At 49.7% G+C, this 18,768-nt stretch overlaps 1 protein-coding gene across 2 annotated transcripts in view; it reads left to right on the forward strand.

Moving 5' to 3' along the window:
* Positions 1 to 18,768, forward strand: part of RGS9 (regulator of G protein signaling 9) — a 28,816-nt gene that overhangs the window by 1,454 nt on the left and 8,594 nt on the right. For both annotated transcript variants that reach the window (XM_009094316.4, XM_018918878.3), the window contains exons 2-11: positions 5,186 to 5,282; positions 8,225 to 8,275; positions 8,440 to 8,546; positions 8,975 to 9,026; positions 10,164 to 10,222; positions 10,619 to 10,695; positions 12,055 to 12,136; positions 12,488 to 12,550; positions 17,074 to 17,103; positions 17,697 to 17,758. In XM_009094316.4, coding sequence (XP_009092564.2) covers positions 5,186 to 5,282; positions 8,225 to 8,275; positions 8,440 to 8,546; positions 8,975 to 9,026; positions 10,164 to 10,222; positions 10,619 to 10,695; positions 12,055 to 12,136; positions 12,488 to 12,550; positions 17,074 to 17,103; positions 17,697 to 17,758 — 680 coding nt within the window. The remainder of the gene's footprint in view (positions 1 to 5,185; positions 5,283 to 8,224; positions 8,276 to 8,439; positions 8,547 to 8,974; positions 9,027 to 10,163; positions 10,223 to 10,618; positions 10,696 to 12,054; positions 12,137 to 12,487; positions 12,551 to 17,073; positions 17,104 to 17,696; positions 17,759 to 18,768) is intronic.

Genomic DNA, 18,768 nt, shown 5'->3' on the forward strand with positions numbered 1-18,768 from the left:
TCTGTTTTTTCCGGACCTTGGAGCCTTGGCTGCTCCATGGCAGTGTGGTCTGTGTGCAGACAGCCACATCCTCAGAGCTCCTGGGAACACCAGGCACCTTTACTGGTGCCCGTGGCAGGAGCTGAGGATGCTCAGCATGCACCCACGAGCACCTTACAGGCTTAGGCCCATGAGGAGCTAAAATCCTAGAAAGAAGCTTTGTTAATTGCTTAAGCCTGTGCTCACGCTCTGCCCCCAGCTGACACAGGCTGTGCCTGGGCTGCTGCAGCTGCATGGAGGGAATCCTGCCATGCTGCCAGCCCCTGTGTGCATTCACAGCTGCCAGCACCCCCTGTGCTGTCTCTGCAGCAGGAAGGTGGTGGCCACAGCAGTATCCTGCCTTGGGACATGGGGAGAGCACAGGGGGTTGCTGCAGGGGTGGTGGGCAGTGCCCTGCTCTTGCTGTGAGGCTGCTCTGAACGACTCAGGCTGGATGTGCAGCTTGGTCTGTGGCTGAGCTCTGAAGGGATCAGAGGGCCCTGTAACACCTGCTCATCATGCTAGCACTTAGGTAGTTTTATTCTATTTTTTCATCCCCTTCTAAACCATCTTGGCTGGAAGAAGAATGACCCAAAAGTCTGTTGGGATAGCAAGCCAGCCTCTGAAATGGATTTTGGCTGAATGCTGTGAGAGCTTGAATGAACCCAAGCTCTTGGTGCCTGTGCCTGCTCCAGCAGCCAGGTCTGGCTGTGCTGGCCGTCAGTTGGCAGAGCTGGGCTGTGCTCTCAGGGGCTCCTGGGCTGGGTATTTTTCCTTGCTGAGCTACACGAGCTGCACAGTGACTCACACCTTGTGGGTAGGGCTGATGGATGCCTTCTTCCCTGCCTCCTCCTCACTCTGGTCCCTGGTGGCTTCTCCCAAGCTGTGCAGCAGCCAGGGAGGGGCTGTTCCAGGGTCTGCAGCAAGACTGGGGGCTTTTCCAGCTTGGCTTTGCTTCTCCAGGCTTAGACTTTCCAGCAACTGCTGGGCCTCATCTTCCTGGGCATTTCCAGAAGTGTGTGAGCAGCTGAATTGTGTTTTTGCTGGAATCCAGCAGATTCCTGCTCTCTGAGGCCCTGGGTATGGCTGTAACTGAGCCTTAGGCCAAGCTCAGCCTCATCCCGTCCTCCTTTTCCTTGTTCCAGGCTGGGAAATGCCAGTGCCACATTTTTCTTTGGAAAAAATCCCCTCCAGACTGGGAAGAGCCAGCTACAGCCCTGCCCTCCCCACTCACAGATTTGCTTCCTTTAGCTGAGGCATCACTCAGTGGGAACAAGCCACTTCCCCTCAGCTTTAATTAAGAAAAAGCAGGAAGTTTTAGCTGGTTAACTATGGATTTTTTTCATTTCTTCTTTTTTCTGGTCATCCATCAACATGCAAAGCAAGGTTGGTAGTTGTAGACCTAAAAAACAATTGAATGAGCCTTCAGAGGCCGGAGTGGGGATAAGGACTGTGGTGTTACCTTGGAAATCAGAGCAGGTAGGGCTGATCCCTGCAAACAGCAGCAGGCAGTGTGGGGGGCTAGAACCAGGCAAATAGGATGGGGAAAGCAGCAGATGTTTCATTATAGCACCAGGACTGTGCACTTAGCTGGGAACTGGAAATTCCTGCTGGGAAAATCAATATTTCTTATGTCTGAAGCAAAGCTGCCTCTGTCTGGGTTGATGCTAAGAAGGACTGAGCTCCTCACCTTGGCAGCGTTCTGCTGTTGCATTTCTGAGTCTCAGCACCTGGAGTTAGTTTTTCCTACATTGTGGGTGCCCAAGGGGTAACAGGGATGGAACCTGCACCCAGGGTAACTCAGCCAAGCGATCCATCACTGCCCCACTGCTCCATGCTGCTGCAAAGCATCCATCCTCCTCCTCCAGAACCATGGGCATCCCATCAGTTGGTGGTCATTGGCCTCTCTGTCTTGGTTTCAAAAGCCAGGTGTTTGCTAAGGAAGGCAGGAGCCTCCCCTGAAATGGAAAGTGTAAACCCCCCTTTTTTTGAATTGCTATAAATTTTAAATTAAGGAGCTCTCAGGAAAAAAAATATGGGAGCAGGGAATAACAGTTCTTTAATAGGGAAGAAAATAAAAGGATAAAATGAGCACTGCAGTGACCCAAACCAGCCCTGGCAGAGGCAGAGCACAGCCTGACACCCTGTGGGTCAGGGGGCTGGCAGCAGTGCCACTGGAATTGTGGCTCAGCCCTCCTGCAGTGCCAGGGCTGGTTCTGCTGGAGCAGGGATCCTGGAGCAGGGTGCACTCTGCCTCTGAAGGGGCAGGGGCAGCTGCTGTTCCTCTGGGAAATCCAGTGGAGAAGCCGTGCTGGTGTTCCAGGATCTCCAGATTCTATCCAGGTAGGAATGCTTGGCTCCTCCCTCTGGGAGAGCATCTCCCAATGGGATGCTGCAGTTCTTATCAGTCAGGCAGTGACATCCAATGGCCTCTTATCAGCAGGTGTCCCTCCAGTTGTGGAAGAGATAAGAAAAACTGCCCACTGAACAAAGACAGCTGCCATAGAGATGGTAAATAGAAAACATTTGCTTGGCAGTCCAGGACACTCTCCCTGGGGCTTCCCACAGGCTCCTGAATCCAGTGATGGTTTTTCTGACTTTATGGGAGTTTGAGTTCTGCTTTGCACTCAGTGAGCTGAACCCTGTGACTTTGTGCAATCAGAGAGGGGACAGACAGTTTTCCTGTTGTCTCCTCTGTGGCTTGCAGGGTGACTTCACCTCCAGGCAGAGATCCCAGCTGGTCTGAAGGGAAATCTCCAGGGGGCTCCTGCCTTGTGGTGTCTGTGTGTGTGAGATGAGCTCTCCCTGGAGCCTGGCTCCTTCAGGAGTCCTGATATTTACCTCTGTGTGCATCTCCACCCATCAACCAGTCAGGAAGTGGCTTCTGGCTCTGCAAAATTCAAACCAGACAGCTCTTTCCTGGCTGAAAGCGTGACAAAATGTACTAGAGCCCTTAGCAAAGCAAGGAAGTGTTCCTGCTGTGTGTGAAGCAGCCCTCCTGGCCTCCCTCTGGCAGCCTGGTGCTGATAGCAGCTCCTGATCTGTAATCCACTGTTCCCTTGGGAGAAGAGGCACAGACAGGCCGAGGTTTGATCAGCAAGGTGGATGGTTTGCAGCCAGAGCTAGGCAGCTCCTTGCTTTTTAATAGATTTGTCATTTCTCCAGTGACAAGAGGGAGTGTGGCAGAGTGTGAACACCACGAGAGTTGCTGGTTAAAGGAAGGGAACATGCTGTGCTGTGGGGCTGTGGGGCTTTCTGAGCCAATTCCCTGCTCTCAGCTGGCTGAAGATGTGCCTTGAGCCCACCTGGAGAGCAGGATGTGCTGTGCTGCCTGCCCAGAACACAGATCCTGCCTGCATCTGCCAGGTGCTCACTACACAGGGACAGGGGGGTGAGCAGGGCTGTGTTTGCCCCCAGGATCTCTGTTCTCTGGGAAGGGACTGTGCAGTCACAGAGAGTCACTTCCCAAGGTACCTGGGTTTGCTCAGAATCCCAGTTTCCTAAAGAGTGCCCTGCCTGCCTCACCTCATCCCACACAGCTCAACTTCCTGAGGTTGAAATTGTGAGTTCTCTTAAAAGACCTAAAAAAAAAAAATCTTCATATTCCATCACTTCTGCTCCAGTTTTGCTCTTTTAAAATATTTTATAAGTATTTATACAAATATTTATGTTAAATTTTACCAGGCTTCTCTATTTTAGCATTAATTTGTCAGTGCCTTTAAAAGCAGTTGAAAATCCAGTTTTACTGACAAGCCCAGAGTGTATCCTGTCACTACAGCTTAAATCCTCACAGAACTTGGCAAGACTTGGGACCAAAGTCACTGTGGTGCCTGTGGAGACAATACCCTCCATTATGTGTGTGTGTCATCAGCTCACACTGTTAAATCCTCTGCTCTCAGTTAAAAAGCTCCAGCCTCACCCAAAACAGATGTGTGGAGAGACCAAATTGGTCCTGTTGGACCAGTTTTGATTTAATAGCTCTGGAAGCAGAAGACAAAAAGAAGAACATCTTGCCCAAAGCTCTCCTGGCACTCAGATAATCAGAAAGGAGGAGATGAGCAGTGTGTCCCAGCTCCATCCACCTGAGCACAGATCCCAAGTGAAAGAACAGCTTTGTGCTTTGGGAATGGTGCTGGTAGGAAGTCAAAGAGGAGGAAAATACCTTTGAAAATCTTTATCTTTTCAAAAAGAAATAAAGATAATTGGGAATGAGGAATAAAATTTGTCTGGCCCTGAGTGTGAGGCTCACCCTGTGTTAAAAATGAGTCACCAGGATCCCTGAGGAGTCCCAGGTGGGAGGTGGGTGATCCCCCAGAGAGCAGGATGTGCCTGCCCTGTCCCTGCAGGGGCTGGGACCTGGCTGGGGGAGTGCAGCCCTGCACAGGAATGGTCAGACAGCCCCTCACACACCTCCTTTGCACCTCCTAACAGAAGCACAGGTTTTATTCCCTCCCCATTTTTCTTTCCAAGTGCCCAGTGAGCCAGAGAAGAACCTTTCTGTGTGAACTGGGGTCTGGGTAGCAGAGATTTAATTTATTATTTTTTTCCTTAGCTCTCATGGAGTGATTCCATCCTGTCCCTCCTGTGCTAGCCCTGGCTGTGTGTGTGTCCAGTGTGAGCTGCCATGGGCTGGAGGTGGGGAGGTTCAGAGAGGGCTGTGGCACACCAGTGCCCACCCTCTGCAGTGCTGGGACCCCTCCTGACATCCATCCCTGTCAAATTTGCAGGGAATGCCTCGAGGAAGGAAGGAATGATGCATCTGACTCCATCTTATCAGAAGGCTAATTAATTATTATATAAATGATAAATGATATAATATTATAAAAGTATAAATTATATAATATTATATTTCTTATTCTATATTATATTACATTATATCTAATCTGAATCTGCCAAGCACTCAACTCTGCACACAACTGCTCTGAATCTCATGGCTGTCACCCAACAGTCCCAACACACAAACCCCATCACTCTGGGCAAACAATCTCCACATTGCATTCTGCTTTGGCACAAACACAGGCACAGCAAATGAGATAAGAATTGTTTTTGCTTTCTCTGAGGTTCAGAGAATGTGAATCTCAGAAATATCCTTGGGAAGGATTGTGCCTTGCTTTTCTCTGTGAAGAGCAATGTGGCTACAGATCCCCTCCCCTCCCCTGCTTTGCAGATTGAAGCTCTCATGATGGAGATGCAGAGCCCTGACACAGGAATCAAGACACAGACACAGACAGTGACGGTCACCAGCATCCCCCACGCTGTGACAGGTAAGAGCTGCCCTGGGGGAAGGGACTGGGCCCAGGTCAGCACAGAAAATCTGCCTGTGGCCCCCCTGGCCAGGGCTGCCAGTGCCTGGCTGTGTGCTGGAGCTCTGTTCCTAGGAAATATCAGCTGTTCATCATTTGAAACGTACCTGCTGCCTTGATCTCCTTCTCACTCCTGTCTCATTTCATTCCTGCTCTTTGAATCAGACAAAAGTTGATCCCCAGGCACTTCCAGCTGTCTCCTGGGGGTTAACTCAAGTGACCTTGCCTTAGCACAGAGGTGAGGACATGCTGCAGCCTCCAGACCTCTCATGCTCCCACTGAGGCTGGATCCCAAATAAAGATAAATATTAAAATCCAATTAAAACAAGCAGCCTGGAGGCAGACTGAAAGATGGTACTTCAGAAACGAGCAATTAACAATTAGTCTTCCTTTTTATGTTTACTGCAAGTAATAATTTTTCTTGAGTAGGCAGGAAAAGAACAAAATATTCAGCCCACTTCTGTGCCTGTAAATGACAGCTTTGCCTCCCTCAAGGGGGCTGGAGGAGCAGCAGAGAGGAGCTGAGCTGTGTCATGTGCAGTGTTACAGGCAGCTCTTATCACAGCTCCTTGTGCCTGCTGCTCCTTTCACCAGGCACTAGCAGTGCTCTGCTTCCCTGCTCTCCAAGCCTCCACACAAGCTCTTGTGAGGAATCCTCTGCTATAAATATTCACACATACTCCAGATCCTCCTCCTGCTTCCATCCTTCTCCAGCACTTGGAAATTCAGAACAAAAACTCCCACTGAAACAAAGTGAGTTTGCTCCAGGCAAGTCAAGAGAATTCCCCACTGTTTGCAGAGCCTGGCTGGCTCAGTGTGTTGTTTGCCCCAATTTTGTTTTAAATGAGGCTGCAGAGGCACTGAAGTCACTTGCCCATGGGAAGAGGCAGTCAGAGGAAGGGTCAGGAGAGCTTGGACACATCTGAAGTGTGTCAGGCTGCTCCAGCAGCACCCTCCATGCCCTGCAGTCAGACCACAGCCTGGCTAACACTGCTCACACACAGCTGAGCTGGCTGCAGGCTTCACCTGTCCAAAGGAGCTTCCCAGAGCTGGCAGGGAATGGTTAGGGCAGCACGAGGAGGAGATTCCCTGTGCTGAGGATGACATCTCACACAGATGGAGTGCAGGGGAAGGAGAGCTTCTCTTGGTGTCTGCCCAGCCTAAAACCCCACTTCCTAAAAGTCCTTGGGTGTCTGATGTCTTGGCACTGAGCCTCACTGTCCATCTGCTTTACTCTGCTTCCTTAACTCGAATTGTTCCAAGTTCCCTCTTGCTCAAGTCATAAATTCTGGTCCACCTCTGAGAGGCAAGTGACTTCCACTCCCCCTGTGGGCTGCTCATCCCTCTCTAAACTGAGATTTTTAGTGCTGCATGGATACTGATTGGCTCCTGGGTGTTGCAAAAGAGATTGGTTCCTTTTGGTGAGGGTGTGGTGAAGATATTGGAGCAGGGGACACAGATCCATTGGACAGAGCCTGGCTCTGCCTGTGCAGGAAGCTAACTAGTTAAATGTGCTGGTGTTGGGTTTCTAGGATGAGGTGAGAGATGGGAATCTGACTTTATGCTCTCAGAAGGCTGATTTAGTATTTTATGATATTATACTATATTATATTATACTATATGATATTATATGATATGACATTATACTATATAATATTATATTATACTATACTATATGATATGATATTATAAAACTATACTAAACTATAGAGAAAAGAATACATCAGAAAGCTTAGAAAAGAATGAATAATAAAATCTTGTGACTGACCAGAGAGTCCAACACAGCTGGACTGGGGTTGGTCATTAATTAAAAACAATTTACATGGAACCAATCAAAGATGCACCTGTTGGGAACAAACCTCCGGACTGCATTCCAAGCAATCAGATAATTATTGTTTACATTGCTTTTTTGAGGCTTCTCAGCTCCTCAGGAGAAAAATCCTGGCAAAGGGATTTTTCAGGAAACATCATGGTGCCAGTTAAATTCAGTGAAAGTCAGTAAAATGGCTCACAAATAAACCTCGATGTTAGATGTGCACCTTTGGGGGAAAGTGCTTCCAGAGGGAGCTGTCTAGAAATGAGTGATGAGATAATCCTTTAATTTCATCTATTTCAGGAAGCAGGCAGTAGGATAAGAGCTCTGAGCCCCTATTAGAAAGTTAAGTCATCACTGCAATGTCAAGAAAGGTCAGGCCCTCACTCTGCAGTCCTGGGGGAGGTTTGGAGGAAAAGGCCAGTAACTGCTCAGGGAACAAGTGCCTTTTTGCCCTCTTTAAATGGAAGGAGGTTCTGAAATTTGCCCCCCAGAACATAAAACTAAAACTGCCTGTGGTGGGTACAACTGCTCACAGTCCAACAGAAGAGCTGGGAGAGATAAAATGTGTGTGGATTTGATAAATCCTGTAATCACTGCAGCTTGGATCTGAGATTTGGACATCCCTTCTGCCCAGAAAGGGACTTTTAGAGCATCAGGCACTGGACTTCTACAAAACTGAGACATGACTGTGCTCTGTGGCTCTGGAGTTTCTGTGCAGTGAATCTTTCCAGGCAAGGTGGAGCAAACCCTGCCCTTCCCTGGTGAGAGAGCTGTTGCATCCTTAAGCCCTTTCTAAGCCCCTGATGGGGGTTTGGCTGCTGCTGAGGCCACGTGAGCTGGTGCCACTCTCTCTGTGCCATCCCAAGGTCACTGCCTGGTGCCCTGGCGGTGCCAGCAAGGCTGGGGGGGCCCAGCAGTGCATTTTACCTGGGCCTCCTTGCATTTGGAAGCACATTTACAGAAAAGAGGGCTGTGCCCTGGTGGGATCCAGAGCACAGTGAGGGGTGAGGACTGGAGGGTCTCCTTTCCCCCTGTGGATTTGGGCACACTGCTGAGTTCAGTGCCTGACCTTTGCTTTGCCTTGCAGGTAATGATATAATGCAGTGGATCCTTCAGCGCTTGCAGATCACTGCAGAAGGTGGGTAAAAGTGTGAAAATTGAGCCTCTCTCACCCTCCAGTCATAAAACTAAGCTCTCAAGCAGCAAAACCTTTTAGTTGAATTCTTCCCTGCATAAGAGCTCACTCTTAATTCCAGTGAAGTGTTTCTGTGCAATGAAAACATCTGCATTCTCCATTTTCAGAGGCACTCCACCTGGGAGACCTGTTTGTCAAATATGGATATATCTACCCTCTGCAGGAGCCAAAGAACCTCACCCTGAGGGCAGATGGCAGCCTCTACAGGTTTCAAGTGAGTTGCAGCTCCTCTAAGCTGCTGAGAGGGAGTTCAGCACTAGTTTTTATTAAAAGCAGGCAGCTGGGGCACCTCCCAGGAGCTGTGTAGCTGTGCAGGAGGAAGGAGAATACTGAGATTGCAATTTACAGGGAGACTGTGATGGTTCCTTCAGTGAAATTAGTGTACTTGTTCAGCCTAAAAATAGCTGTGCTTTCCTCCAAAGAGTGTTCCCTTCCAGATCTTAAAGCAGCAAATGGAATTGCTGGTTGGACATAGATGATGTGAATAATGAATATTCAAAAAGCACAGTATGAACAGGATGGTATTGAGGTTCATGGCTGGACTCTTTCCACTTCAATCAGTGGGAAATCAGGATATTCCTGGTACTTGGAATGAGGACTCCATGAGTTCAGGGCACTAACAGGAGGCTCCTTCCCTTGCAGACTCCTTATTTCTGGCCAGTGCAGGGCTGGGCTGCTGATGACACAGACTATGGTGAGTGGTGGCACTGCATGTGCCCAGGGTGTGGGTTTGTCACCCAGCCCAGGGTGTGGGTTTGTCCCACAGTCCAGGGGTGCCCAGGGTGTGGGTTTGTCCCACTGTCCAGGGGTATGGGTTTGTCCCACTGTCCAGGGGTGCCCAGGGTGTGGGTTTGTCCCACTGTCCAGGGGTGTGGGTTTGTCCCACAGTCCAGGGGTGCCCAGGGGTGTGGGTTTGTCCCACAGTCCTGCTCCACACCTGCTCTTCCTGCTCTTGTGCTGCATCTCCACTCACAATGACCAGCCCTGGCAATTTTTTCATGCTGTTTTGTGAATAATTCTCAGTGATGGTGAATTGAGGTGACCATCTTGTGGTGGCCTTGATGAGGAACGTGCTTAAGCTCTTCTGTTCCACTAAGATCCATCACATAGGAGCACATCTGAATTACCTTGCTGGGGAGGGAAGACTTTAAACACAAGATTAGATTTCCTGAGCAGTTAAGTGTGTTCCTGGATCTGAGCCCAAGGCTGTCTTCCTGTAGGTTTGGATCAAGCCCTGCATTCAGAGATGGTTCTTTCTTTGCAGAAAGCACAGTGACTTCCAATATCTCCTGATGCTTTTTTCCACATAAATCTCTTGCCTTTATGATGCTTTTTGTTGTAGAGCTGATCATGAATCTTGGGCTGATCAGCTGGGTTTGCTCCTGTGATCTGTGCAGTTCCCAGGCTGATTTGTCCTCTGTTGCTTTTACCTGCATTATGCTCTAGATCTCCTGAGGAAATACAAAAACCTGGTTTAGATTGGAATGTTTTTATTAGAAATTGAGCAAAAAACCCTGGCCTGTGCTCAGAAAACTTGGAGGTCAAACTCTGAGGAGCCTGGAAGGTTTGGTCCAGTGTCCCCTGACCCGTGGAAGCCTGGCTGAGTGCCCCAGGGAAGGGTGGCAGAAGGCACACGCTGCCTGCCCTGCCTGGGCATCTCTGACATCCCAAAAGCACCAAGTCCTTTTCACTGAGCTTTGGTGAGCTTGGAGCTCATGCCTGGGAAGATATTGTAGCAGACAAAGGCTCCTGTGATTGTAATGTGGGTAAATTTATAATTATTCTTGGACTTGTTGTATAACTGACTGCTAATTTGCTTCTACCTCCACAGCAATTTATCTAGCAAAGAAGAACATTAAAAGGAAAGGGATTTTGGAAGAATATGAAAAGGTGAGGAGACACTGCACTTGTCCCATTACAGGACCCTCATTTGCTACAACTTGAGCCCTTTGTTGCTAATGAGTGGAGCACAGCAAAAAAATCACCTCTTCAATTGCAGGAGGTGTTCCTCCAGCAGTATCAAGAGCCAACATTTTGCAAGTGAAAAAAACGACCAGTACAGAAAACTCCTGTGAAGTCAATTATAATTTTAGCAGGGGTAATTGCTCTCCTTGCAATGGTATTTTTCAACTGTTGCAATTCTTGTAATTACGTGCAGAACAATCCAGATTTCTTGGCTCACTGGCCAGCCTGGCCTTGTTGAACTATGGAGAGTCAAGAAAACCCCAGCATGGGAGTGCCCTGGTCAGAATTTTGACACTAACTGCTTTTTCATTTTTATTCCAGGAACATTACAACATGCTCAATCAAAAAATAAACTACAAGTGGGATTTTGTCATTATGCAGGCCAAGGAGCAGTATAAGTGAGTTGAATTGCATTGCCTTGTTTGCATCACTGGGGAGGGTGTGAGGAGCAGAGCTTGGCTGGCTCAGTGCACAGTTCAATCACACATTAAAAACACCAAAATGGCTTTAAAATGGCTTGGAGTGAAGGTTTAGATTTTGCACTTGATGTGGTTCTGTGAAGATGCTGGGTTCTGCTGCTGCAAGCCCTAATTAGAAACAACTTCATTTAGCTCAGTGTTCCCCATGAGTATTTGTGGACTTTGGGCCTGTTGCTGCTCTGGGTCAGGAGTTTCTGGCACATCTCTCAGCTGAGTGGAGAATCAAGAAGCAGTAAATGGTCCCAGCAGGGACTTCTGGAGAAAACTGAAGTGCATAATTCTGTACCCTGCTACAATAACTTGATTTTAGGAACCGAAACCTTCAACTTCCCAGAAAACTTGGTGAACATGAGATGGGAATATTCTTTTAGAGATCTATCCTGCTTCTGTAGACTCCTCTTACCTTCCTTTACCTCCTGGCAGGGCAGGCAGTGCCTCTGCTGCTCAGCAGCCTCTGTGTTCCCTGGGCTGGCAGCCAAGTCCTCAGAGTGCAGCTCATCAGATAACTCTCATTAAACACGAGACTGTTGTTCTTGTAAATTGAGGTCAGACTTGGGCTAAGAGATGCCAACTGCAGTTTCAAAGTTAGATCCCCAGCCCGTGTCTGAAGCAGCAGATTAAACTTGTCTGAGGCTGTTTGATGGTGCTGCTGGGGCAGACTGGTGTAGAGCACCCACCCTGTAACCACAGCAGGGAGGCCACATGCAAACAGCCTGTTGGGAATGTTCCCTTCCCCATGCTAAGTCCCAAATTGTGCTCAGGACTTTTCTGGGAAAGAATTAGTTGGTCCAAGCCCAAACCATGCTAGTGCCTCTTCTGTTAAATTCTGGAGGTGATTTGGGTTTTAGTGCCTGGGAACCCTCCTCAGAACCATTTCCAAGCAGCTTCTCTGAGAAATGTCTCTGCTTTACTGAGAGGCAGGGATGAGACATGTCCAGGATGGCAGTCCTTGGGGACATGGGACAGGGACAAAGGTGAAGCAGCAGGACTGAGGGCAGGTCAGCAGAGAGCTCCCAGAGGGCTGTGTGCCTGAGCAGAAGGGGATGTGTCTGCTCCCAGCTCAGCTCAGGAAGATGATGATTTCTCAAAAGCCAGAGTCATGTGTGGCCATGTGAAGATGATGTGGAGCCCAGAATTAGCCAGGACAGGATGTGGGCAGGGGTGGCACAGTCAGGCCAGGACCCATGGGGCACTGCAGGCTGGAGGTGTGCCCTGCTTCTCATCCCACTGGTTTTAGGAGGGCAAAATTCCTGAATTCCCCTGTTCTTGGCTTTGCAGGGCAGGGAAGGAGCGGAAGAAGGAGGACAGGTATGCCCTGGACTGCCAGGAGAGAGCCTACTGGCTTGTGAACAGAACTCCTGTGAGTAGAGGGTGACAGGGTGACTTCAGTGACTCGTGGTGCCCTCCCTGCAGCCACCTGGGACAAGCTCCCATGTGGAAAGGACACAACCTCTGGGCTGTGTGCCAGGGAAGGGCCAACCCAGACCTGCCCTGAGTCCCCCCACCACCTTTCCTTGGTTGCTCTCAAAGCTGCAAGGGACAGAGGTCCAGCTGCAGCTTGAAGAGGGGCATTCCCAAATCTGGGGGTTCCCAAGGCACTGCTGGCTGGGAGCTGCTGCCAGTGCAGGCCTGGGGGTCTCCTCCTGCATTTGTGTGATGCACAGCCTTTAAACCAAATGAGTTACAGAGCTCTGCTTGTTGTTCACCACAGCCAGGCATGCTGAACGCCCTCGAGTATGGATTAGACAGAGTCACAGATCCCAGTGAAAATAAGGTAAACCAGGTGAGACAGGGCTGGTTTTATTTCCACACCTACTGAATTTGTCTGGGAGGATCAGAAAATGTCCCTGGGGTTGTCATTTTTTGGGCACTGCAGGCTGAGTGTGTCAGCTCAGCTCTAACAGCTGAACAGGCCAGAGGTTGAGGCTCTCTCACCCAGGAGGTGAGGCTCTCAAAATAGGCTTTGGCAGCTTCTTCTGCCTTGAAAAGACTTTGTCAGCTTTCTTGCCACACCAGTTAGTGAGTGCTTGGCTGCAGGACATGTTTTCTTTGCTGGTGAAGCTGAACTAAGGAATCCTCTGTCTCCAGGTGCTCCTTGCTGCCTTTGTATGAGTGCTGAATGAACTCTGTGGGGTGTAAAGGGTCAGTGCAGAGATCCAGGTTTAAAATCAAGTTACAGAATACTTCCCAGGGGGTAATTAATGTGTGGTAAGAAGATTAGGTTGGTGTGGTGGATAGGAGACACAAAATGTTGCCAAAACTGCATATTGTAGACCATAAAGAAACAGAATCAGTGACTGGAGAGTGTGAGGGCTGTAACTGGGTGAACTGGTCTGCAATCACACAGGTCCAGTCAGTGGATGGGGAGCTGGAGCTGCTGTTCCCTTTCTCCATCAGCCCTCTGAGATGATCCTGTCTTTGTGCCCTTGGCAGTGTTCACTTGGAAGCAAAGTCAGAACATCTCTCAGCAATCCAATGCAAATGTTTCTGCCACCACACTCCCAGTGCCCACAGCTTCCCATTCCTGTAGCAGCCTTTAAACATCTCCAGCCAAGGCAGGATAATTGCTTTGGCCAGCTGTGTTCTGTTGCTATAGAGACTGAAAAGGAGCAAAGTGTAGGCTTGGGATGTATTTTATTTTTTTTCTTGCTGTAAGTAGCAGCTGCTGAAAAGCCTTTTTTTTTTTTTTCTTTTTTTAAGAGTAAAGAAGTAGTGGAAAGGGAGAGGGGTAGAAAGAGGAGTGAGCCAACTTCTCCCCCACAGTTTTACAGCTGACATGGAAGGGATTTTAGGTTTGCAAACGGTCTGAAGAGCTGCCAGCTGCCTGGTAGCACAGGGGTAGGGAGCTGAGGGATCTCTGCCCACTTCCCCCTGGCCATAAGGGACAGGGGCAGCTCCCCCCATCAGGGGAGGTTCCAAGGAGGGCAGAAGCCCAAGGATGCCAGCTTTGGGGTGACTTCCCTGCCCTTCTCCTTTGAGCTGCTCTCTGAGCTGTGCCTCCCCTTTGGAGGCTGAGCTGAAGAGGGAAGGTTCTCCTTGCTCCTCCTTTTGCTTTGAAAAGAGTGATTGAGAATACAAGAGACAGCCAAGAGCCCTCATGGAGCCACCTCTGGACTTTATTTTTGTCCTCTGCAGGCTGCTCTCCCCAACACCTGTGTTTAGCAGCCTTTGGTGAGCAGAGAGAATGGGCCAAGCTCTGATCTGTGTCCCTGTTCCTGCTCAATCTACCTTCACTTTGTCTGCACAACCTTCACTCCCAGCTCCTTCCAGGCACCCACCCAAAGCTGTTTCCAGGTGCTTATGAGCTCTATAAACAGGGAGGCAAAACCACCATGACCATCATCTCCCCAGTGTGGTCAGGAAGTCTCCCATGGGCAGAGGAGCAAACAGGTAGCTGGGATGAGCAGATCTCCCAGCTCTTGTAGGAGCTGGTGGCCTCAGCCCCGGGGATCAGCTCCAGGCAGGGCTCTGAGCAGCTCCTGGCTGGCTCCCAGCTGGGCACTGCAGTGCCCAGGGAGCTCAGAGCTGGTGGCACGGGGTGTGACCAGGGCACTCAGGGTGTCCCAGTGCCAGGGTGTCTTGGGGGTGTCACAGGATGTGGAACAGCTCGTGGCACTCACTTGGGACTGACTGAGGCCTTGCAGTAATTGCCATGTTGGTTTGGAGGCTGCAGGGCTGGAGCTGAGCCGCAGGAATTGCGATAAGTCACTCGTTAAGGGCATTGCAAAATTAATCTCATTATGAGAAACCACTCCTTTGTTCCAAAGATGATTTCCTTCCAAATGAGGCAGAGTGGGTGGGTGGGTGGTGCAGGGCACTTTAGCACTGCTGCAGTCAGTAGTGGGGGTCAGGGAGGGTGGGTGGTGGGCACAGCTGGCAGTGCTCAATGGGATGTGGAGAGTGCCCAGGGCCACTTGCAGCAGCTCTGAACTGGGGGCACTGTGGGAGAAAGGGAAATGAAATTATGAGCAGCTCTGGGGTGAAATAGCTGAGATTCCTCCCAGTTACTTCTAATTTGAGAACTGGAAGGGGCTGAGCACAGCCAGCACCTGCAGCCTCCCAGGTGTTCAGCAGGGCTCCCCTTGGATTTGCTGCAGTTCAGTTTGTGCCACTGCTCAGGGATGCTCAGCCCCTTTCTGGGGGAGCCTTGGCAAATCCCCTCCCCACCTGGAGCACCCCAGCAAAGCCCCCCTGGTTTTCCCAGGAGCAGCTGCCCACCACACTGACCTCCACACAGACTGTGCCAGGAGGGCATCCTTGCTGTGTGGGGCACTTAAAAAAAAAATCTTCCCTTGTTTGCTGATTTTTCTTCACCCACATATAATTTTCCTGTTGTGATGGCATTTTAATTGATCCCTTTCTGTCTCTGTATAACATTTGACTCACTGTGTTCTCTTTCTCTTTCCCACAGCTGTTTGTCTCGTGTGTGTGGGGTGTGCTGCCAGCCTCTCAGGCCCCTCTAGAAGATAACACCACTTTCCTGCCACGTGAGCTGCCTTCAAGCCACTGTGCCAGCACCCACTTCTCCTTCCCCACTGCACCAGGCCTGTCTGAGGCTCCAGTTGACAAAAAAGTGGAAGAAAATAGGGTTTTAAAAATGATTTTAACGTGTTGAAATCACTGCTCTAGCCACAAGTTCCATCAAACAGAGCCCTTCAGCTGGCACTTGTAAATCTGATGTGGCCTGGTTTGTATCTCAGATTCCCCAGGGAGACACTGAACTCCTGCTGTGCAGGAGGGCAGAAACACAGGTCTCTAAACAGGACACTTTAGGGCAGTAAATACAATAAATTTCTCTGTGCAAGCAGGTGATTTTCCCCTTCCATTTCTGCAGTCTGTCTGAACCAATGGCACCCTAGAAATGAGGGGAAGAAATGGTGTCTGCATGGAAGGTGGCCTGGAATTAGGGATGCAGCTGAGAGCAGAGAAGGCTGAAAAGCTGTTCCTCAGCTCCTCCATCATTATCAGGGTGTCCCAGGAGTGAATCAGCAGGGAAGGTTGTACAGCCCTGTGAGCAAGGATCCTGCTGTCCTAGAGCTTCTTCTGTCCCCTGATGTGTCAGTCCTTTCCCCCTCTCCCACAGGGACCAGCACAGCATCACTGCTGGGTTTTGCTGCCCTGTTTGTCCCTGCTGGGATGGTCTGTGCTGCCCCTCAGAGCTGCTCATGCTATTCCCAGCAGGAAAAGCTTCCTCCCCTCACAACCCCACTGTGAGGACTCTTTTTGGTGTCCCACTGGCCAGGCTGGGTCAGGGTCAGGGCTGGCTCTGTGGTGCTGCTGTAGGGATTGGGCTCTGCTGCTGAAATGGTGAGTGGGCCTCCCAGAACCAAAATGGGGGTGTTTTTCTGCCTTGTGGAGAAGAGTTTCTCCCTCCTGAGCAGGACTGGTGATGGTTCAAGTGCAAAAGCAGATCAGTGTCCTCACAAAGCAGCCCTGGGGGAGCATCTTGCCTTTCCCAGAACAGGGGCAGTTTGGGATGCAGGGTCTGGGGAGGTGAGGGGAGAGCAGAGCTGTCTGTGGCATTCAGTACCAGAATCTTCATCCCTCATCCCTCACAAACTGCACTTCTCCAAGGCACTCTGCAGACCCCCACCTGCCACAGGGCTTGTTTGATAGAATAATTTTGGGATGCAGGTCTTGACTGAAACAAGAGCTGAGCAACTGAAACCCTGCCTGAGCCTTTAAAGGCTTGCTGGGAGCATCCCTGACTTAGCCTGTCTTTCCTTCTGCAGTTTATTCCATACAAATAACTGTGCTTCAAAGGAAGCTGTGTGAATAAACACCCTGCAGTTAATTCCTCGCCTTCGACTGCCTGCTCATTTGTGGATGACATGTAACATAGGCTGAGTTATTCAAATCACAACCTAAACACCCTTTGCACAGCAGATACTGCTTCTGAGGCTTTTAATTGTGGTGTTTATATTTTGCAATGTGTTGGTTCCTGTCTCCTTTAGCTAATATTGAATGATCTAATCTGTGTCTTGTAAATGAATCTATTTTAGCTCCATTAGAATAACCCCTTAATTGAAGGCATACAGGCAGCCTGTGATGGGAGAAGCAATGCTAAACAGTAAATACAGCTAATGGGACAATTTACCGTGTGGGGATGCTCTTAGCTTTGATGATACCCTGATTAGCTCAGCTGCTATGTTTGATTTTAATTGTAATCAGAATTAATTGGAGAACTCTGCACAACAGCAGCCCTGCAACGGTGTTTCCATGGCTCAAAAAAAAAAAAAAAAGCAAGTGTAAGCACCCATCCCAATTTAATGATTCTCTTTTTTATCTGTTTTACAGAAAAATACGATGGAATTCTATAGGAGAGAGGTGAGTGGTGCTTCCCTCACTTCTCAGTGTCGATCCTGTGTGAGTTGCTCAGAGCCCTCTGTGCAGGGGATGGGCTCTTTGAAAAGCAGAATCCCTGCCTCATGGAGCTTTTATCAATGTAATTTCAGGACATTCCCTCCCACTGCAGCTCTCCCAGTGACGGGAAGGCTCAGGCAAGGACAGACAGCAGGGCTGAAATCCAATAGATCAGAATTAGTGGTGGGGAAATCACGGTGGCGCCAGCACAGAGACAGCCAAGAATCAGTGATAATTACATGCTAAATCATCCAGAGCATTTGTAGGTGCTGAGGATGGTAGCTATTATTCAATTTCTCTATAACATGGGGAGTGCTTTTTAATTACTTGCACATTGCAAAGTGCGTTTCTGACGTTTGCAGTGAGCTCAGTGAAAACAGACATTTTACTGAGACAGTTCAGGGATCCTCGGGTTCCTTGGACATCCAGTAATTAGGGAAGAAGCAGTCTCTGCTGTAATTAGCCCCACTACCTGGGAGAGAACCTGTCTGAGGTTTAGATAGGCCTTATCTTCAAACCTCTCTGCTCCTAACCATGGCCATGTCTGATCCCCTCAGATCATGTACTATCAGCAGGCCATCATGAAGACCAGAGTGAAATCTTCTGTTTCTCTTGGAGGGTAAGTCCTGATTTCCTTCTGTCCACACATTAATTAGTCTTCAGTGCTTATCTCCTAATGAGCTGATGAAGCTGTCTGCTCTGGCAGCTGGTGACTCAGCCAGGGGATCCATGTGGTGGCCCAGTGCTGTCTGGGCTGTCTGGGAGGAGGAGGCTGAGGAGGGATCAGAGTCCCAGGCAGGATGAAGAGGCTCCCTGGGAGCTTTGCTGCAGAGCAGCCCCTGGGCTGAGAATCCCACTGAAATCAGAAGATGCTGTCACTGCTCTGGTCAGCTGTGATGCCTGGGCACAGCCCTGCAGCCAGGGAGGATCCAGCAGTGTGTCTGTCCTTCAGGAGGAGCAACCAGCAGGACAGACTGACCCTCCTGTCACTGGTCCCCACCCTGGGCTGGATTCACCCCCATGGGTGTCCCTGCCCCATGGTGGTGCTCACCTCTGGCTGTGTAATGCTGGTTTTTCTGCACTGCAGAGGGAACAGCCTCCCCACGAGCATCCAAGCAATTCATTAGCAATTCCCCTTCCCTGTGGGAGTGTTTCCTGATCACATTCCTGATGGAGCCTCCAGCCCTGCCATTAGGCACTGTGTTTGCCAGAGGCATTCCCACCTGGAACCTGCCTTGCTGCCCAGCTCCTTGAGGTGCAGCCCAGAGCACCTGCCTGCTTTGCAGTGCCATTGCCACCAGGGATTCCTGTCACATCTGACACAAACAAGGTGCTCAGGCCAGTTCCCTGGAGAAGAGTCTTGGATGAATGGAGTGGGTTGAAGAGAGAGTCTTCTGAGAGCTACAGCTTGCAGGGCACCAGAGCTCTGCTCCTTTTGTCACTGACTTTCAGCTCAATTAAAACTCTGCTGCCTCAATTCTCCAAACTATGGGACCCTGGCTGCTTTCCAGGAATTTTGTGGTGTTTCACTATTTGGCAATGGGGCTTTTCTCTCCCTAGTTCTGGTGGGATGATGCTTATCACCTAGATCAGAAATCTCAGGAACTTTGGAACTCCAAAGTGTCAGCT

Source organism: Serinus canaria, chromosome 18 (genome assembly GCF_022539315.1).
Source record: "Serinus canaria isolate serCan28SL12 chromosome 18, serCan2020, whole genome shotgun sequence".
Lineage (NCBI taxonomy): Eukaryota > Metazoa > Chordata > Aves > Passeriformes > Fringillidae > Serinus > Serinus canaria.